Below are 23,090 nucleotides of genomic sequence, written 5' to 3' on the forward strand. Positions count from 1 at the left end.
TTTATCATCACAGTGGTTTTTTTTGTTTTGTTTTGTTTTGTTTTGTTTTCATAAGCTACTCTCAATTAATACTAAGTCTTTAAGAACTCCCATCTCCGTGTTTGGTAGGGGAGTTATATTCAATTTTCTTTCCCCTTGATTCTTTAGAGGACTAGCTCTTGTGGTTTTTCTAGGTATTTTTGTATAATGAGTCACTCTGAGCAACTGACTGGGAATGTAGGAAGAAAGCTTCTTTTGCTATTTTAATTTACTGTGTGATTGACCCTGGGCCAGTCATTGAACCCAATCAAGGAAATTCATTCATTGCTAAATAGAGATAAAAGGCCTGAAGAGAGAGGTTAAAATTAGACCCTGCCACCTAATGACTTAGTCTCTTAATAACTGACTCATAGAAATTAATTATCTTTTTCCTATAATGTTTCCATTTGGAAAAATCTCCTTGTTATCTTTGTCTCATTGTAGCCCTTTTCCATCCCCTGATTCCATCCTCTGCGCCCTTTCCATTTGTTTATTTAATTTTTCTGCCTAACTTCAGTAAGTAACTACGGCACTCCATGATAGTCAGACCCGAATTAAGTTTTGATGTTGTAGGTGAGTGGCAGTAAAAAACAAACAACAAGACACAGCTGGAAGGAAAGGTGGACTTAGACACAGTAGTCCTGATTCAGTTTTAAGCTTTCTCATGTACTGATTTTATGATCTTAAGAAAGTCAGTTAACCTCTCTGAGCTACAGTTCTAATTGATGAAATGGTATCTACTCTACTCTATCTTTCTACCTCGTGAGAAAGTGTTTAAAAAAATCAATGAACAGGGGTGTCTAGGTGGCTCAGTCGGTTAAGCGTCCGACTTCGGCTCAGGTCATGATCTCAAGGTTCATGGGTTCGAGCCCCGCGTTGGGCTCTGTACTGACAGCTAGCTCAGAGCCATTTAAAAAAATCAACGAACATGTATAGTGCTTTGAAAAACTATGAAGTACTAATTGTCTGTATTCACATTAATTAAATCATTCTACTCACCAATGCAAAAATGTCCTCCTAACATATTTATAAGAAGGTCTTGAGTAATATCCATCCATGCTGGACAGATATTATAAAAAATTATAATTGAGTAATTTGTAAGTATGTATGCACTAAGCTCAGGACAAGGAAGACTTTAAAATAATAAAATGTACTTTAAGAATGAAAGCAGCATGATTTGGGTGCCTGCTGGAAGAACAGGGAATACTTGAAGATCCTTCTTCTAAGTTTTAGTCTTCTGAACCCATAACCTATGGTGAAACCTAAATATGCAAAATAAAAGGAAAACTAAAGAGTTAACAAGTTTCCAGATGGGTCCAAAGGAACTCTTGTAAACATGATGTCTAGATCACATAGAGATTCAAGTAAAAAAAAAAAAAATCTGAAGACAGAGCTGCTTCATTTTCTTACCTTTGTTCTGTATTAAAAAGTGCAAAGATGTGCTTGCTAGACATAAAGCTCTTTTCCACATCCCGAACTTTCAGGTTGTCCAAGGGAAGCATATACTTCTTTTCTTTTTCCTATTGAGAGAGAAAGGGAGGGAGAGAGAATTGGCTTTAATAAAGATCTTGAAGCCTGCCAATGGCAACTCATCACCTGAGTTGTCCAACATTTGATTACAATATTTTTATACCATCATACACTATTTTGATACCAGGTACCAAGGAATAAAAGCTATCTGAGAAAAAAAGATCCCAATGATTCTCAACACATGGGTCAGAAGGATGAGGGGAGGAAAAGTGTGGAGGAAGGAAGAGCTCAGCGATAGAGAGAACACATGGTCCTCCATCCTTTCTTCCTCATGTGGGTCCCCTTAGATGTTTTAAAATGTTAGTTTGATATTAAGAATTTAGCCATCTGTTAATATTTAGCAAAAATGTTCTGGTCCTAATTCAATGAGAAATGCCAGATGGATTTCATTTCATATTTTATTTGCAGTCTAAGCAGTTTTGATAGCCAATGCTGGCAGGGACTGGAAGCACAGGACCCCAGTATGAAATACCCCTATAAACTAGATAAAGCACAGCAAAGTATTTCCTTCATTTGGGTCTAGAATAAAATGTGGGTCCATAAAAAATTGACTCCATTGAATTGTTGAGCTCCTAGATAAAAAAAGAACCCATTACAAGTAGACTGATATTAACTAGAATAAATTGTCTTCTAAAATGAACAATTCTTTAGGAAGAAAATAGATATTGGGTGGGGAGTAGGTCTGCAAATGGGATCCAACTGGTCTTAGTGGAACATACTGGATGCTTAAGAATTATGAGAAACATTTATATTTAGGGATTGGCCCAGGGGCAATATTATCATATGTATGAATGCCTAATGACCAGTCTAGTAGGAGAGAGCCAAACATTCAGCTAGAGAAACCTGTTACCAGCGGTATTCTAGCACAGTACTTGTTCAACAATAGCTCTGTGTACATGGCTCCAGTCTATATCTCTAGTGCTGGTCCTCAGAAAAAGCAGGACTAGACTCCGGAGGAGGGAAGCACAAAGACTTAGTCACGACTTTTAATAAACAACTATTACTGTATTTCCTGTCGAAAAGTACATGTGCTGTACAAACATGTTTGACATAAGTCTTTTTGTTCCTACAGCTCTTACAGCACTAGGCTCTGTTGTGTGGAGCAGAACTGCGTGTGTGTGTGTGTGTGTGTGTGTGTGTGTGTGTGTGCGCACGTGCGCGCGCCTGTGTGCCTGTGTATGTCTGTGTGTGTTCACGTGCTCTCTAGCCAGCTTGTGGGGGCCATGTTGTCTGCAGACTCCATAGAGAGTTATTGCCAGGAGAATTGGCTTTGCCACTTATTACTCTCAAATTAATTAGAGAAAAGTTGGGCAGAACACATCAGAATAGTAAGGCAGAGATGACTGAATCAGCTGAAGGAAGCTCTTTGGAGAACAAAATGTCCATCCCGGCAGACAATGTCATGTGTTCAAAGAAGATAAAAAACATAAAAGAAACTAAATGGAAGTGAGAGAAGTCTAAGAATAAACATGAAAAAGCACTGTAAGAAAATTCCAGTATTTCTTGTACCAAAATTAATAATATATTAGCAAACACAAGTATATTCTAAGTAGCAAAATACATAATTTAAGTTACTCAAGTATCATAGTTGAGTCTGTTTGAAACACTTGTCAGACTATGTTAGGATAGAATTCTAACAGGCAAGATCACAGATTGAATGAAAAGCTATCCAATACATAATCAAATGAAAATGCTTGAAACTCAGGGAACAACTTTTTATTGGATGTTTTTCAATGCCCTAAATTTAAGCAGCTGGATTTTTTTTTAATGCACCATCCTATTCAACCTTTTGAAATGATGGATTCGCCTTTTAATGGGAAATCTGCATTTCATTGTAAAGATGGAACACAATGTCCTTGGCGTGTTTTCCCTAGAAGTAGGCTCCCTTTCATACTGCGTTCTTTAGCATACACTGAAGACCAAAAATCCAGCAAGTTTACGTCAGGCATTAAATGCTGGAGATACACATATGCAGACAGGGGATCATGAAAAATGTAGTTTCATTTCCAAACTACTAAATGTCATTTATCCAAGGTTTTTGAGGACATATTGCTAAATTATTTCATAATCAAGAGTTTTAAGACTGACAAAGGGAGAAGAAAAAGAAGATTCAGACTGATTTGTTTAATTTAAGTTGTAAGTCAACTGAAGAATTAGAGCAATGAAACACTCTATTATGGATATTTCTAAAATTCTTGGTGCTCTGGGCAAAGAACGATGTTCTGTTAAAAGAACATCTTTAATATGAAGCAGCTAAAACAAACAAAAGGAATTGAGGGGGAGAAAGGATAAACAGAGTTATAATTTCCAAGATACAGTGAGTCTTAGCACCAGCTTAATTGAGACATTTGCTACATAGTCTTTGTTAGTTTTATTAAACTGTCTAATAATACACTGTTGCAATATGGTAGCCACCAGGCACAGGTCACTGTTGAGCACTTGAATGTAGCTAGTTAAATTGGGATATACTCTAAGCATTAAACACCTGCCAGATATCAAAGACTTAGTGTGAGAAAAAGAATGTAAATAACCTCATCAACATTTCTTTAATGTTTCTTTATTTATTTTGAGAGAGAGAGAGAGAGTGAGAGCACACATATGTGTCCAGAGGAGGGGCAGAGAGAGAGAATCCCAAGCATTCGATACCACAAACCATGAGATCATGATATGAGCCAAAATCAAGAGTTAGCTCAGCTGACTAAGCCACCCAGAAGCCCCCTCAGCAATATGTTTACACTGATATTATTGGGGTACCTGGCTGGCTCAGTCAGTAGAACATGGGAATCTTGATCTCAGGGTTGTAAGTTTAAGCCCCACTTTGGGTGTAGAGATTGCTTAAAAATATATTGATTATATGTTGAAATGATAATATATTGAATATATTAGGGCATATAAAATATTATTATATGCAATTTTATGTTTCTTTATAGTGTTTTGCATATGGCTGCTAGACTATTTAAAATGATATATGTGGCTTATATTAACATTCTGTTGATGGTGTTGAGCCCCATATACTTATCATCACTTTCCTTCCTTTCATCCACCCAATTTTTCTCTTGATCTCCCTGTTTCTGCCATTAGGTGTATTTTTCACTTCCCCCAATCCCCCAATCTGAAACTTCACTATCATTTCTGACATATTGTCTTCCTTCACCCCCTTTATTACATCAAGACTATGTTGCATACTGTTTGAAGTATTTGTCAGAGCTCCACCTATTTGACATTCCCACTACATTAGTCCAGCTCTGACATCTCACAAGCATGTGGTTATAAATGATCTCCTATCTAGTCTCCTTGCTTTCTAACTCCTCAAATATCACCAGGGAAGGGCAATTCTCTGAAACTACTCTGTCAAATTCATCACAGTCCTTCCAAATGTTCACACCTTTGTAATATTTATGGGAGAAAATCCATGAAACTCCTTAATGTGACAAAGGTCACTTTTGTCACATGAAATACCTCCAAATTGGTCCAATCCTAATTTGTGAATATTTCTTTTACACTTCCATAAAAGTCTCCATTTCAACCAAATACACCTTTGTCTGCATTCTTTTCCCAACTTGAGATACCCTTTCAACTTCTCCCTAACACATCAGTTTACTCTTTAGAGTCAAGATCAAGTTTTTCAAAACTTTTTTACAAAAAGTTTTCCAAAGTTTATGACTATCTCTTCATCATCCCCCAACCTCCCTCCTTTCAATACATATAGTAGGTATTGTTTATTCATCTTGGTTTTTTATTTCTTTTTTAAAAATGTTTATTCATTTTTGAGAGAGAGAGGGCATGAGTGGAGGAAAGGCAAAGAGAAAGGGACAGGGAATCTGAAGCAGGCTCTGAACTGACAGCAATAAGTGCGATGTGGAGTTTGAACTCATGAACCATGAGATCATGAACTGAGCCAAAGTCAGACACTCAACTGACTGAGCCACCCAGGTGCCCCCTATTCATTTTGAATTATATGTTATATGAGGCATCTCCATCTTATAAAAGCATTACATAACAAAATTTGTGTGAAGGTTATTCGTTTGGAATTCAGAATGTTCAAACAATTCTATTGTAGGTTACATTTGCAAAGAAAAATAAAAAGCAGAAAATATTTTCACAACATATGTAAATAAGATGTAATTTGATACTTTAAACGTTTTAACTTAACAGACATTTTGGAGGAAAAGAAACTTCTGTAAAAATAGCTTTAGAAGCGGATGTCACTAATTCAACATTTTCCCCCTTTTAAAACATGTTGTCTTTTGTCTCCTCATTACAAAATGGTTACTAGCACTATTTGTATGGGAGGCATCCAGGGGTGCCTGGGTGGCTCAGTCGATTAAGCATCCAACTTCAGCTCAGGTCATGATCTCTCAGTTCATGGGTTCGAGCCTCACATTGGGTTCTGTGCTGGCAGTTCAGAGCCTGTATCCTGTTTCAGATTCTGTGTTTCATCTCTCTCTGCCCCTCCTCCACTCATGTTCTGTCTCTCTGTCTCAAAAATAAATAAACTATTAAGAAAAAAAAAAGTATGAGAGGCATCCAGAGATTCTTTATTCAAAGAGAGAGGGAACATGAGAGAGCTTGTGATTTTTCCTTGCAGTAACTTGAAAAGTATTAGAAGGAGGAGGAGAAGATAGACCTCTAAAAGGAGGCATTAAATGTGTGAAAGAGTGCTGTGTGAAGTGGAAGTAACCAAACTGTGAGTGGTAAAAGACAGATGAATTAAGGTAGAGGGAGGTGGTAATTATTTGATGGCTACATGATATGTTCACTGACCTTGAAAGGAAATGAAAGGATCAATGAGGGACAGATGTGGGGCCAATAATGGGGTTCTAGCTGGCAGGGCACCACCAATATAACTGGTTTCTGGAAGGAGCTGCAGTGGGTATGAGGGGAGGTTGGGCATGTAGAGGAATAGCTTCTGCAAAGGCATAACATTGCAACTCATTATACACTTGGTAATTTATATGTAGAGAGTTTCATAACTTGGGGGATATTTGAGTGCTCTTGGGTTGATGAACTACCTTGAATCTTATTTGTACAGACATTTTCTCACTAATGAAGCAACAAAATATTCAAAGATAAGACAATGTCTTCTTCATTTCTACACATTGTAGTGCCTAGGAGAGTATTGGTCATTGAAATTTATACAACATGTTGTATTATAAATACTTGTTGAATTAACTTGAAAATATCTGCTGACCAAAGCCAAATGTTGAGTAAAATATGTAATAGTCACATATATTTGAGAATCAAATAAAAATTCGATGGGAAAGAAAAAACCTGTAAAAGATGCTTGACTAATTGGTACTACTTTTCTTTCCTTTCCTTTTTTTAAAAAATGTTTATTTTGAGAGATAGCATGCGTGGGTGTAAGCAGGGGAGGGGCAGAGAGAGAGGGATAGAGAGAATTCCAAGCAAGCTCCATGCTCTCAGTGCAGAGCCCCACACAGGGCTTGAACTCATGAAGCATGAGATCATGACCTGAGCTAAATTCAAGAGTCAGATGCTTAACTGACTGAGCCACCTAGGTGCCCCAGCAGTGCTGTTGATCATTAAATGTTTACAAAGTTTAGACTGATTGCCATGTTTGTTTGTTTGTTTCTCTCTTCCTCTGCTTGTATGGCTTCTACCTGCTAGGAATATCTTCTTCCTGATAAGAAGACATTTACTAGTGGTCTTGAAGTTTATGTCAAGTGCCACCTCCTCCATGAAGCCTACCCTGATTACAGCATGTCATATATGGTTGGTTTGTGTTTTTTTTTTTTTTTTTTTTTGAGAGCACTGACATTTTCCATGATTTTTGTCCTAGGTTACATAGGATGCCATTTCTTATTTATGCTCAGATGCCTCTTCAAATAAGTTAAAAGCTCTTTGAGGGCAAGGTTTACATTAAAATTCTTTTGTGTCTCCACTTAACAGTTATACACTGCTGCATATACATATACTGTTTAATACACTTTTGACTTAATGATATAGCAGAAATAAAATTCCAACATGATGAAATTATACAACTTTGTTGTATCTATACCATTTTACTACAGTGTCTATCTACTATTATGTTTACTAATGTCTATACCATTATGTTAAAAATTAAACAGATGTGATATAAGCTTATTTTTAATGCCTGAAAGATTGATTTTGAATGAACTTGTACCATATAAGGTGAAGTTTTACTAACCTAGACCAGTCCAGAATGTCTACAAACAGGGAAACTAGAGATATCCTGGGTTGGGGGGTGGGTACCTGGACCAAGAAAAATATGATGCTCCTATAAATTAATGATAACCTTTCATCCTTTGAGTAACTTACACAGAGTTATGTAAGCATACATACTGATCATGCTCCTCACCCCCACTTCATTCTCCAAGATGACAGGGTACTGACATTCAGAGTAAATTAAAATTCCTCAATGTACCTGCTGTCCCAGCCTCAGGACTCCTGCTTTCCAGGAAAATCAATGCATTTTTATTTTCCCCACAGAACACATCTAATCGTATCTTCTTGTTTTGTTTTCTATACTATTTCTTCCACTAGAAATACTTTTGTCTATTTGCCATTCTGCTTCTCTTCCTCTCAAAATTCCTGCAAACTCCATCTAGTTCAGACCTAATGCACATTTTTTTCTTAAAGTATTACAGATCTCATTTTTCTGTCTTCTATTTCTTCTCCATCCCGCTTGTAGACTTATTTTTAAATCAGTAGGATCCTTAAAAAATTTTCTGACACCAAAGCTAATTCTATTGGGTAGATTAAAAAGTGAAGTTCCTCTGATTAAGGTCAGAGTGTGACTATGAGAAAACCTGCCCATTAGACTCATCTTCTTGCTCTGACGTCGCCTCTATGAATTGTAGTTGGGACATCTAAGGATTCTAGTACTCAGGCCTGGATCTCCTTTGTCTCCTGGTGTTCCCACAGCTCTGCCCTCAACCCAGTCTGCCTGGAACTCGGTGGGCCTCACCTCTCAGGTCTTCTACACCAAGTAGTTCCATCTTGCTCCTTGTGACTTCTAACTGAGCAAGCAGATCTCTCAGAACCATGGATATGATTCAGCAAATTCCTCCAGTTCAAACTAACCCTGTCATACCCTTGACTGACTAATTGGGCACTGTGATGTGCCCAGAAATTCACCCAAGGATACAGTGCTCTCCAGCCACCAGAAATCCCTGCTGTGACCAAGCACAGTGCTCAGGCATCTTCAATCATTTTCAAAATTTCTCTCACCCTGGTTTGATTGCTTGACAGCACTATGTGTTTGGTTTACTTTTCATCTTATTTTCCAAGTGTCTGACGATTTCACTTAAGTGTGCTTAGGCTCTGCCTTTCCAACTACAAGTAAAGTTCCCAGGGAAGGAGCAAACCTGCTACTATTACCATTATTTCTGTAGTTGTTAATCTTTGTATGTGTCTTGCTCCTCTGCAACTGCAACTGCAACTCTGTAACTATTTCCTGACTTCCCTATCAATGCATCAACTCTTTGAGGGAAGCAACTGTTTTCTTCTTAGCAGTAGTTGCATAGTTGACTTTCATCATACACAGTGTCTAAGGAACATATGACTGAGTCCCCTTATGGGCTGGCATAGTGCTTTACTTAGATTGAGGATTCAGAGATGATGATTGACTTATAAAATAATCAAAATATCAAAGAAAAAAAGAAAATCTATAAAAATATTGAGAATATCAGAATACTAGTTCCACATGCTTTTGAAAAGTCTAGTGTTTATTGCTCTTAAGATGTTATAACTATAGAGATGTATAAGTATGAAACTCATAATGCAAACTACCCATCTTTTCATTTGAGCTCTAATTCCCTGCTTTAATCGGAATTACATTCTGAGTAGTAAACAGCATCTGTGAGCCAGGAGGCCGCTAGTGAAAAGCACTTCTTTATATTTTTCTCTTCGACCCTGAGGAAACTGCCCATGTGTATGTGGGCTTTAATGGACTGTCAGAGGAGGCTCAAGAAAACCCGATGGATATGCCACTGGCTTCATGGCTGCCCCCTCTGCACTCACTCAGATCCTTAAAGGGAGATATACCTTGGCATATCCCCATTGTGTAAGGGAAAAATAGGAATGCTTGCCATTACCCAATCAGAGACCGCTTCTGTCCTTCTGTCTCTTCAGAGTCCAATTCAATTTCCACCTCCTCCAGGAAGCCTGCCTGGCCATAAGAGCCCACTGGAGGGCCCCATCTTTCATTCTCTTGTCATTCTTGGGCAACACTGCTTCTTTTTTTCTTTTGCATGTGCTAACATTTTTCTGATAACATTATTGTGTGGCCTTCATGTTTCTCACTTTGATATTGAAAGGACGATCAGTACACTGAATGTGCTGGTGACTGCTTCGCTGGAGCAGACCCCACAGCACCATGGCCCAGCCAGAGGGGTGCTCTCAGACTACAGCCTCAGTGGAGTGTGGCCCCAGAAACCACACTGAGCTCTGTGTCCAGCAGAACACACATAGTACATGGAGGAAGCATCTACGAGTAAGGCCATGTCCATTATAGGGATTGTGTAAACTTGTTGTGTTGTTTTTTCCTGCCAGGTATCGTATGTATGGTGTTTTATGCTTCAATGCATTGGAAACTTTCCATTTTATTCAAGAAATATGTTCCATGTTAAAAAGCCTTGATTAAGGAGGAGGAAAGAAAGCATATATTGCCTTACAGTTCCAGGTACCTCTAATACCCTCAAATGTGGACTCCCTCACCTCCCCAAAAATGACTTTTGCAATTTTAAAGTTAGAAAATTAAAGACTATATCTCAATTTTTTGATATTTAATCTCTATATTCTTATAATTAGAGGAATATTCATGAGTATTTGCACACACAAGATTGAAAGTGTACAAGATCAGTAAGGATAAGCATATATTAAAGAAAACATTTAGGGGCGCCTGGGTGGCTTAGTCGGTTAAGCGTCCGACTTTCGCTTAGGTCGTGATCTCGCGGTTCGTGGGTTCGGGCCCAGCGTCGGGGCTGTGCTGACTGCTGGCTCAGAGCCTGGAGCCTGTTTCAGTCTGTGACTCCCTCTCTCTCTGACCCTCCCCTGCTCACGCTGTCTCTCTCTCTCTCTCTCTCTCTCTCCCAGAAATAAATTAAAAAACCTTAAAAAAAAAAAAGAATACATTTAAAGGACTATGGCTAAGCATAGCAGATTGACCACATGTATATATCTCTTTTCCCTGCCCCCAAACTCATTATGATAATAATAAAAGAATAAAATGATATTGAGCCACAAGGACAAAGAAAATAAGAAGAGAAAAAACAGTAGACAAGATTTCAAAGAGAAAAGGCAGACAGAAGAGCATTCATTGACTTAGCATATAGAAAGGAGTTCTTTCCCCAAATTCCTATAGTGGGAGAGAATGGAAGAGAAGCCACCCCAACTGGGTCCTGTCCTGTTCTTTTTTTAAATTTTTTAAATGTTTTATTTATTTTTGAGAGAGAGATAGAGACAGTGTGAGCAGAGGAGGGTCAGAGAGAGAGGGAGACACAAAATCCGAAGACAGGCTCCAGGCTCTGAGCTGGCTGTCAGCACAGAGCCTGACGCGGGGCTCGAACCTACAAACCATGGGATCATGACCTGAGCTCAAGTCAGACACTTAACCGACTGAACCACCCAGGCGCCCCAGTCCTGTCCTGTTCTTTGGTGGCACCTGGAGGAGGGTATTTTGGGGGCTGAGACAGCAGGATCAGACAGTGTGTATACACAAGTACATAGAACAATTAATGACACACAGTTACCTCCTCAAAGCACAGCAGCCCATTCCTACCCCTAGCAAGAGATCAGAGGCTTTTTCCCTATAAAAAAATTATACAAGAGAACTTTTGGGGCCCAGAGATACCAGGCGGGTTAAACAGCAAAAGTGGGACAAAAACAGAAAACTTAGTAAAAGTCTTCATATGGAAATGTCCCTCGGCCACTTTTCCTGCCTTACCTCAGAGTGCCAGCAACCAGATGTATTTCTCTGCCCCCACCAAGCAGGATATTGGACTGCTATTCTCTGGGGAGCTAAATAGTTTCAGAGAAAATGCCCTATATTCTAATATTTCAACAAAAAGAGCAGCTTGCTACCTGTTCACCTTATGGAGAGGTCCTATATTCAGCAAGCCTCACACATATAGAGTTTCCAAGTAGCTGAATGGTACAGGCTCTTAATAGATTAGAAGTACCACAGCTATGAAGTGGATTCTGAGGATGAGCTATCTCAACGTCGAGTCCAAACTCCTTATAATGTTTGAATTCAATTAAAAACTCTTTTTCTTCCCAATCTTGCTCTTGTGGCTAGGGCTCCAGATGAGATCTAGTTTCAGCCAATCTGGTGCATGCCTATCCATGCCAGACTTTGGTTTGGAAGGGAGTCCCACCTGGGAGCTACAGAGGATGAGGCACCTGTTTCATTGACCCGAGATCCAGAGGCTGGAATGTGGGGTGCCTTCTTGCCTGCAGCCTCCAGTTCAGTGGCGGCAGCAGCTCTCTGGCAGCCCCAGTTCTGGACATCAGTATGGAGAGCCAGTCCAGGGAAAGCAGCCGAATTCTGTAATTTTTCCCTCCCAATGGTTCTTTGAGCAATTCACCCCCCTTAATAAATGTTTTTTACTTAAACCAGCTAGAATAGATTCTGTTGACAACTATGGACTCAGAAAACACAGTAGCTGTATCTAGTCATTATATATTATTGTGTCTTAGAAAAAATGAATAGTCAGTAAAGCAGAATAGCATTTCTCAGTAATTCATCATTTTAAAAAATGAACTGCTTATTAGCATGGTGTGTGTGTGGGGGGGGTGCGTGAGAGAGAGCGAGCTGGGAGGAGATGGTTTATGCAGTTATGAATTTCCCAGACTTTTCACTTAAGGAAACAGCCTTTAACCAGACCAAAAAAATTTTATACGTAAGAAATTTTAAAAGGGTGGGTAAGAAGCATAGACTTTGAGCAGCTTTGCAAGAAACAAAATAAGGCAACAGATGTGAATAAAGCAGACTGAATTCCAGTGGCATATATGTTCATAGACTATTATAAGCTACCACGGTAATAACAGTGTATCTCATGGGTTAAATTTTCTCTACTAGTAAGCAAAGTACAGGGACTTTGCGTTTTATACTTTCTCATTTACTAAAGCAGGAAAAAATTTACTCAGCATGGCAAAACATACTGCAAGGATTTTAAAATGGGCATATTTCAAATGTTTAATGGTCTCATTTCCTCATTTCTTTCTGTGTTCCAAGGCAACACAACTTATATTTTTTTTAGAAAAAGAGAACCTTTCAAGTTTGGGAGAGTGACTGGTTTACTTGAAAAGGTGTGTGATAGGGTACAGATTTCTGGTAGTAATATCCCTCAACTCTGGCTTCAGCGGCTACACATGAAAATTAGGAAGTGAATTTAAGAGACCCCACAAACTCTGAAATTATGCTTCCTTTGTAACAACTTTCAAGTGCATATTAATCACACAAAATTCTACATGCACAGCCCTTTGACTGTACTTGTATGAAATAAAAGTGTTATTTTGGCTAAGTACACCATGCATTTGTAAAAGTTCAACTCAATAAAAGTACCTTGTTTACAAATGCAATATAGTTTTTACTTATCTGAGAAAATGGGGATCAGGAAGGCATGTACAAACAAAATCCTCTGACAATTCCCAGAACTCAGTGGATGAACAGTTTTAAATTTTACCCCCATCATTTGTCACAAAGCTATGAATAAAAATCAAAGCTGAATTTTCCCCTCTCTATCCTATCATTTCAGTGAAGAAACACTCAAAAAGAGGCAGCACTATGGAGAAAAGCAACAAGACTGAACATTTAAGCAAATTACTGAGCTTTTCCTCATACCTTTGCACTGACTAGTAAGCTACCCCTCCACCCCCGCATCCCTACCCCGATAGTGATATAATTCAGTGAGTGTCTTTCTGAGACCGCTGCAGTATTTGCAAAGGAGAGCTGAGTACCATGCCCTTTGTACTTGGGTAAGGGCCCTTCTCCTCGTGTTCCAAGGAATGTGGACTTGAGATGGAATAGGGAAAAAGGAGCCCCTTCCATGCACCTTCTGGGACGCAGCCCTGGACTTGAGATGACATTTGGCTGAATTGCTGCAAGCACAGCTGGTGGTCTGTGTACCGTTATTGGCTCAAACACACGTTCACACAGAAACAGGGCTCTGGATAAGGGAAAAAGAACTGGAAAGGTTCTCCATCAATCCTAATCATGTCTGCTGACTGCTTTCTGTGGAAAGGGTGAAGAAGAAAAAATAGCACAGAAAAGGCTAAAGGAGGGGGTGGAGGAAGGCAGAAAGGAATGAAGTGACCTATCTGTAAGGGGGAAGGAACTATAGCTACCCATGCTAAAAGTGCCCTCCGCTTTCATTGCAAGTTCAGGTGGCCCTATCCCCAGTCTTCTGGAGACAGAGATCACTGGGAGAAGATGCCAGGGGAGGGAGTGTGGAAAGGGGAAAGGACATGTAGTTTGGGGTTAAGACATGGGTTCACATATAAGCTCTGACACTAGCTATGTGAACCCAGGTGAGTTACCAGACTTTTCTGAGTCTTACCTTATCTCAATATAAGGTAATAATTCATGACTCATAGAGGTATTGGATGAAATGAGATTATGTGCATTATTCTTAAATGTGAGGGCTGTGCATTCAGGGACTTCTGATAAATGTTCCTTTACTTTGGGGAAAACCTTTTTAACCATCTACTTCACACTCAAAAACATAGTAAGGTATTCTCTCTTCAACATAGTTATAACAGTAAGCTTTTATACTTGTAAACTATAGAATTATGAGGGGAAAATAGGAAGTTAATTGCATGCCCACCAGATAAACACACATTAAACATGAACAATATCAAGCGAGGGTGACAAGCAATGAAACAATATAAACAACTTTGAACTATGGCTTCCTATGCACGGGAGACTTGTAAGAACTCCAGAACTGTGTAACTGTGTCCATAGCCATGGAAAGAGAGAGAGAGAAAAATGTGTCTATGGGCTAAGAGGTGATATTAATTCCTCTCCCTCACTCCTATAGTGGATCGCACAGAATAACCTCAAGGAAAGTATTTGAGGGGAGATGAAAGTTTTGAAAGAAATATACAAATGAAAATTCCATAATTAAAGAATCATCTACTTTTTATTATAGATATGTTTTTATACTTTTAAAAAATAAGCAGGAGTCTCAAGACTGGCTCAAAAACTAAAAGGCAGAGAAAGTTTGTTTTCCTTCTTCAAACCTCTTCCATTCGGCAAGTTCCGCTTTTCTGCTGGCTCCAAACCAAGATGGCCTTGAGTTGGCGGCTTTTGCTGCCGCCCGGTTTGTAAGTTTCTCCCTCTACCGCATCCAAGGAAAGCTCCCCTTCTCACTCCATTCGTCCTGTATTACCAGCTGGGTTTTAAAAATCAAGAATGGGGACTCTGTTTACCTGTACAGATATCTGATACTAGTAGGCATTTAATACATGATGATTTATGATGATATCTCACTTACCTATGCTATGTCCCATTCTGCTAGGCTTTGTCTCATACATGATTACATTTATAATACATTAGTGTCAGCAAGAGAATCAATTGCTATTAATTATTGTCCCTAGGTAATATATTTGCATTTAAATCAGGTCCTTCAATTCTTCTGCTTGAATTGACTGAGTCATCCCAGTGGTTTAGCTAACTGGTAGGGGTGAGATTCTTAGCAGGTATCTAGTCCAAAGCTGCACTGAAAACTCTGACTGCTTCTCCAAGTCTTAAAGAAGTAAGTTTAGGGTAGTGTTTCTCCAGCTAGAGTTCTCTTAATGCCAGAGTTTGTGGGATCTTGTGAGAATTCAAAAAATTTTGGGGGGGGGCCTGGGTGGGTCAGTTGGTTGAGGGTCTCAGGGCATGACCTCATGATTTCATTGGGTTCAAGACCTGTGTGAGGCTCTACAGTGGTAGTGTGAAGCCTGCTTGGGATCCTATCTCCCTCTCTCTCTGCCCCTCCCCCACTCTCACTGTCTGTCTCTCAAAATAAATAAACTTTAAAAAGTAAAAAATAAATAAATAAAAATAAATAAAAAGCAATTTTGTGTAGTATTTAATAAAATTGGTATAAGGGATTTTCTGAGTTGTCTAGGGATCACTTTATAAGTAAGCACCGGCAGTCAAAACTTTTATGCCCATGTTTGTGTTTGCACCAAGTAGTGGTACTCTGTTTGTGGCATACTGATAAAGAAAAGAGCAGAGAGAGACATCAATTGTATCAGTTATATACTTTCCTCTAATGACGGCACAGTGCCCTAGGTGGTGGTGGGGGGGGTGTTCATCCCAATAGGATAAAAGTGAAAGGAGGATGGTAAGGTCTTAGAGCACAGGTTAACCCAGGCATGCCAATCTCAAAAGACCCAATGCTTGGAAGCCAGATTATATTTTCTTGTTGACTAGTCAATTATATTTCTTAAAATGACATCATCTCTCATATTAATGTTGATTAGTTGAAGTTGCTCCATAATACAAATTTGTTTGAATTTGACTTGTTCACTTTTTTTGATGTAGAATGACAAGTATGATGTGTTTATATATTTGTAGTTATATTAAATAAAATAATTTTCTGTTACTACATTTTTAAATAATATTAGGAATTAAAATAGTTTGCGTGTGCTCATAATCAATGAGGATCCTTTTCCTTTAAAGGTTGTTTGCATATTACCTGGGTTTAAGAAACATTGGTGTAGAAAAAGTATATTTGGAATTTGAAAGGGTTGACATAGTCAAAATAGGTAAAAACAAATGACCTTGACTTATAACTAATTTGGAGCAGAGCTTAAAAATCGTTTCAATTTCTAATTGCCCTCAGCAAGACCAGGAGAAAAAAACATAGGTCTGGCCTCAGCACCTGGGAGGCCCAGCCATGGCTGGAACATACATTGAAGGTCCGTGGGGGGATTGCTTTCCTGCTCTCTGCTTCAATTTCACCATATGTAAAGCAGGGATAATAATACCCAAACTCAATCCTGAAACTGAAAAATGAAAACAAATAAACTTAACTTTACGGGAATAAAGAGGCAATAGATGGAAAAGCATTTTCATCTTTTGAGATAAAGAGAGTACTATTTAAAGGGGGAACTCTTGAAAGTATCTCAACAATATGTGTCTAATTCATACTGACATGTGTAATTGGACCTATGTTTAATTTTTGCTGCAAATTATCTGCTTCCTTTAAGAAACTGGAGTGGTAAAATGCTGAGTTGTGTGGTTCAAAAATGGAGCTGTGGAAGAATGAGGGATTCCTGGGATAGGACACAGTAAGGCTGGGCCCTTAAGAAAAGATACAAAGGGAAAACTGCAGAAAAAAACTCTGTGCCAATGGTAAGAAAAGATATCATGAAGCTGGTGGAAAATAATAGCAAGAGGGCACCTGGGTGGTTCAGTCAGTTAGGCGTCCGACTTTGGCTCAGGTCATGATCTTGCAGTTTGTGAGTTCGAGCCCCACGTCAGGCTCTGTGCTGACAGCTCAGAGCCTGGAGCCTGCTTTGGATTCTGTGTCTCCCCCTCTCTCTGACCCTCCCCCAGGGGCTCATGCTCTGTCTCTCAATAATAAACAAACAGTAAAATTTTTAAAAAAATAATAGTAAGGAAGTAGGGATAATGGAGATTTTCACACTCGGATCTCACTAATGACAGATAAAGTTGAACATAGGATCTGGTGAAGTCCTCAGTGCTTCCCCAGGTAAGACCCTGAGCAGGTCAAAGAGAGATAAATTACAAGTATAAATATTGAGCTTTACCTCACTTTAGAGGACAGAGTTTATACTCTCCTCTTTCCTCTCCCCCTCCTCCTTTTCTTACATTCCTTAAGCTTAAACAACTTACAATTAAATTTAATCCATTCCTGTTTCATTATTCAGAATAATTAGATTTCAGTATGAAAGCCTTCATGATTATATAAAATGATAAATCTCAGATTCCCTTTTTATGTTAACTGCCCGTGTTAGCAAGTAATAGCACATATTTAAAATAAAACGAGAATGGTGAGAACCGTACTGGCTTTCTAGGAGTGTCAGCCCTCCTGGCTCCCAACCTCAGTGTTTTAAATATAAGAGAAATGTTACAAGATATTATACTTTGTGGGTTCATCAGGGGAACATTCCTTGATATAAGGAGATGATATAAGGAGATATGATCGTCTGGCCACATTGTTGAATGTGAATCAGGAAAGGCCACGACTAGGAGCGGAAATCAAACAGGAGTACAGGAAAGAGACAGTGGTCATTCGAACTAGGGTGGTAGTTGAGGGGAGAAGTGATTGGTTCAGGAACAGGTTTTGCAGGAGAGCAGCCATTAGCAAACTATCGCTCTGAGGGTTAACTCTGGCCTTAGCTTATGTGTGTATGGCCCAAATAGATAAGGATAGTTTTTACTTTTAAATGATGATGAAAAAAGAAAGAGAAAAGAAGAGTAAGTGAAAGCCAAAACTGGCCCCCCAAAGCCTGAATTAGTCACTAACTGTTCCTTACAGAGAAAGTTTGACAACTCCTTGGAGTAGAGTCAGCAGATCATGAAATCAAACTGGTTGGAGGGAGGGATGAGGGGAAGACAAGAAGGAGGGAAAGTACTTGTGGTTTTAGCTCAAGCAGCTATGTGACGGACATTCCCTCTCCTTTCAGCCAATCATACCTTCTTGGGTATTTCCACTTTATCTTATTCATGCTTTGTTGTTGTACTTCTTTCACTATCATATTTATTTACCTTTATATGTCTGCCTCCCCTCCTTGGCTGTGAATTCTTTGAGTAGCTCTTATTTTTCTCAATATTATAGCACCCAGCTTTGTACAAGCCACATGCTCCACAACTATTGGATATAATTGAATTGATGATACGTTAAACTCATTTTCAGTGGTGCTAGTAACATCAATTTCTTAATAAATACAAAATTATAATCAATTTTTTGTATATAAGAGTTTATAAACCATTTTTACAACCCACATATTGATATTACAGTAAACCTCAGTTATGAGTTCCTCTTACAAGAAATTGTATTTTATTTTGATTTGCTTATTTATAAATTGTTAGGCACTATAAGCATTTTGAAATACATCTCTTTAGGGGAATTATTAGGAAAAGGACAGAATGAAAAGAAAAGCTTGGCAATGGAGCATTATGAAAAGTCAGTAATAAGGAAAGAAATCTGGGTATTGCAATGACAATTGGGGCAACTGAACTGGGTATGAGAGGGCTGGTGAGAAAGAAAGGAATCAAAGGTGGGCTTTCATGTTTTGAATTTAATGGTAGTGCCTGTTACTAAAATAAAGAAAAGTATGGACACACAGATTGAATTCTGTCTTGGGAAGAACAAAGTTGGAGATATAATTGTGGTTGTCATAGACATAGGACATACAGATGGTATTTAAAGCTAAATACCCTAGATGAGTAATAGCACATAATAGCAAGTAATAGCACATATTTAAAATAAAACGAGAAGAGTGAGAACCGTACTGGCTTTCTAGGAGTGTTAGCCCTCCTGGCTCCCAACCTCAGTGTTTTAAATATAACAAATGTGACAAGATATTATATTTTGTGGGTTCATCAGGGGAAACTTCCTTGATATAAGGAGTGATATATATAACTTAAAAGATCACCCGGCCACAATGTGGAATGTGAATCAGGGAAGGCCAGGACTAGGAGTGGGAACCAAACAGGAGTACAGGAGAGAGACAGTGGTCATTCCAACTAGGGTGGTAGTTGAAAGGAGAAATGATGAGTTCAGCTGGAGAATAGGTGTGTAGGCAGAGAAGAGGAGAAGGCCCAGGCCACTCTAATGTTTAGATGTAAAAGAGAAGATAAAGAACCAGAGAAGACTAAGGAGGAAGAGCTGTGAGGAAAAAAAACAGGAAGAAGAGGAAAAATGTATTCTAAAATGGAGGGAGAGGTCAATTATATCTACTACTTCTAAGAAATACAGTATGATGTGCATAGAGGAGTAACCATTACATGTGTCAAAGTATAGGAAATGAATAATCATCATAAACACTGTTTTGGTGGAGGGAGAGAACAGAGCCTCTTGAAGTGTGTTAAAGAAGTTAAAGAAGTGGGTTTAAGAGAGAATGAGGAATTACTATAGACATGCCAAGGAGAGATATTCCCATTGAACATTAAACCCTCAAGCTGTAATAAAAAAGAAACTGCACTAAGCAAATAATATTCACTGAAAAAAAACATTCAAACTTTGTTAAAACACTGGTAGCATGTATATTTTCCCCACTTTTCAAATAGCACATGTTCTAGAGGATAGTAGGGGTGAAGTGGTTAAACAAAGGGTCCTTTCCTGAAGTCAATACAGCACCAGAGGTTCCATGCAAAGCAATCAGTTTCCTGAAACAATATACCATGAGCTCTTGCTGTGGTGAGGAAGAGGGGACTATAATTCTCTTTTTTTAATTGAGGTATAGATGACACACAACATTACATTAGTATCAGTTGCACAACATAGTGATTCAACAACTTTATATTACACTATGCTTACCACAAGTATAGTTACCATCTGTCACTATACAATGTTATTATTACCATACCATTGGCTATATTCTCTATAGTGGAGAGTATAATTTAATGGAATTTCACAGGCATGTTATTACATGCACAATTTTGTCTAATGAAAGAAAGGCATTTATTTAGCTTGTATCCCAATCAAGAGCTTTGCTCCCAACAAAAAATCTGGCTCATTCTCACATGGGCGCAGAGCTCAGGAAACACAGTATTCTTAGAACAGAGACCAACCAAGAAACATCACAACATGGCAGAGCCATCATCAGGGTCACAGGTTAAGCAGGATCACAGTTTTGACACCCAGGGAAGGAATTAAAGGGCAAAACAAACCTCTAATAACACAAGAGAGGGAGCTTTGGATAGTGCAAAAACAAGGATAAGAATTTTCTGTACAAGAATGTGATGTCCTAGCACAGACCAGCATAGTATAAGAACACCAAGGCACATACAAAAAAGAATCCACACAACTTGGGCAAGGAAAGAAGCATTGTCTTTACTAGTTTCTTAGTGAGGAGAAGCTATAAGTTTACCTAAGAACTCAAACATGCATGCTGGAGTGTGTTTCTTTTATTATACCCTGCTGTAATATGCATATATGTCTATGTAATAAAAAAGGATATGTTTCTTATTCCATACCATGGACTCAATCATCCTCTGTAATATTTTCATTAATTGCTTAAGTTTTAAAACTCCAAAAGCTAGTGCTAGAGTTAGAACCTAATAAATATCATAAGTGTAACCTGATTATTATTGACAACATTTTTGTACATAGAGTAGACAGAAGAGTTAACAATCATACCTTACAGAAACCTGCCTTAGCTGGACATATTTCTGTCTAACTGTGCTATTCATTACAAAAAAGTGCCACTAATGCAGGTTGACAAAGACAGACAGACAGATACATACATGCACACACACACACACACACACACACACACACACTCATTAGGTGTTTAATTGCCATTTGACTGTGAACTCTTACTGATTTTGTCAGATTTAATTGTTTAGAACATGTATTTCAATTATTTGATTCAAATATATCTTTTCTATACACAATAACTCACTGGTGAATAGGGAAATGTGTCTACTTCCAGAACTTTGAACATAATAGGGCTTAATAATTGTCTGCTGAACGGATGAAAATTAAGCATAATGGTTGTTTGAATTTGGCGTATTTATTTATTAACCCTGGTGAGTGTGTATACTCATAGACTTCCAACTTGTGTGATTCCTTTCTTTAGGTTAAGACAAGAAAAATAATAAAAAATCTGTTCTTTGAATAATTTATAGTAAAATCTTGGCCAAACCAGCTTTTTATGGAAACTGCATAAAGGTGAGAGATGTTATTCAGAGATGATCTGGTTTTTAAAGGATTCTGAGGTACAGTTTGAGCTGTGTTTAAAAACTGTACTCCATGTTTTAGCTATTGTTGAGAGTGCTGCTATGAACATTGGGGTACATGTGCTCCTATGCATCAGCATTTCTGTATCCCTTGGGTAAATTCCTAGCAGTGCTATTGCTGGGGCAATGAGAAACAATGAAATCTGGCCATGTGTAGCAACATGGATGGACCTTGAGGCTGTTATGCTGAGTGAAATAAGTCAGGCAGAGAAGGACAAATATCACATGTTTGCATGTATAGGAGGATTAGGAGGAACTTAACTGAGGACCATGGGGGAGAAGAAGGGGGGAAATGGTTGGGGAAAGGGAGTGAGGCAAACCATGAGAGACTCTTGAATGCTGAGAAACAAACTGAGGACTGATGGATGTGGGGGGAAGGGGGGAGATGGGCATGGAGGAGGGCACTTGTGGGGGTGAGCACTGGGTGTTATATGGAAACCAATTTGACAATAAACTATTTTTTAAAAAATAATAATAAATAAAAATAAATAAAAAAATTTAAAAAACATAGAACACACACACACACACACACACATACACACACACACACACAAAGTGTACTCCATATCAGCAATTGGCAAAGGGAGAGATCTTCAGTGACAGCTATTGATGGGAAATATTTCAAAATTTATATTCACATTGCATGTTCAAGTTGTGGGACTGTACTCCAAATCAATCATTAAATAAATTTAAGGTATTCCCAGAAAAGTCCTGGAAATAAACTCACGGGAAATGTGCAGTGCCTATATGAATAAATTTATAAAATTATACTGAAGGACAAAGCTAAACAGAAACAGATCTTGAATAAGAATCCCACTATTTGAAGTTGTAAATTCTCTTAAGATTAAATAACTATAATATAATCTCAGGGAAATTTTTCAATAAAATTTTGTGAGAAGTAACTTGACAAAATGATCCTAAATTTTATTTAACAGAACAAGCAAGTGAGAGTAGCCAAGAAATTCTAAAAAAGAAAAAAAACCCACAATGACATATGTAATCACAGAGATTAACAAATTTAAATGTAATATAAAAATTATATATAGGAAGCCTGTTGTAAAAGTCAATTGACAGATCAGTTGAATAGAAAACAGTATAGAAAGAATGAAACAAAAAATGAGAATTTAGTTTGTGATAAAGGTAGTATTACAAATCAGACTTTTGAATAAATAATTTTAGGAGAATTGGGTTCCATCTCTCACCCCCAACCCCAAAATAAATTTTAGATGGGTCAAAACTCAAACTCCCAAAGTATAATTTAGGTGGTAATTTTGGTAATATTGGAGTTAAAAAAGCTTTTGATATTTGACACAAAAACTTATAGCTATAAAAGTCTCATGGATATGAGATGCTTCACAACAAACTAACGGACAAAACTGGGAAACAGATGGCAACTGGAGAAAAAGTCTGGCCAAATATATGGCTAAAAGTTAATAACCATAATATATAGAGAGCCTAAATCTGCTTAAAAAAACAAACACTAACAGAGAAGTGGTAGTTTTAGTAGTTCTCAGATAATAAAATACAATAAAACATAAGACAGCAAACTTCATTAATAATCAAAAGGAATGCACACTAAAATCGCATGTGTGTGAATATTTGTACATCAGCATCCCATATTGTTCATATAAGGAGA

At 38.2% G+C, this 23,090-nt stretch overlaps 1 protein-coding gene across 1 annotated transcript in view; it reads right to left on the minus strand.

Moving 5' to 3' along the window:
* Positions 1-14,731: 14,731 nt before the first annotated feature.
* LOC120223949 (dynamin-3) overlaps positions 14,732-23,090 on the minus strand; it is a 413,439-nt gene continuing 405,080 nt past the window's right edge. The window contains exon 16 of the mRNA XM_039222176.1: positions 14,732-14,924. Coding sequence (XP_039078107.1) covers positions 14,871-14,924 — 54 coding nt within the window. The 3' untranslated portion in view covers positions 14,732-14,870. The remainder of the gene's footprint in view (positions 14,925-23,090) is intronic.

Source organism: Hyaena hyaena, unplaced genomic scaffold (genome assembly GCF_003009895.1).
Source record: "Hyaena hyaena isolate Hyena2069 unplaced genomic scaffold, ASM300989v1 scaffold_1075, whole genome shotgun sequence".
NCBI classification, from domain to species: Eukaryota; Metazoa; Chordata; class Mammalia; order Carnivora; family Hyaenidae; genus Hyaena; species Hyaena hyaena.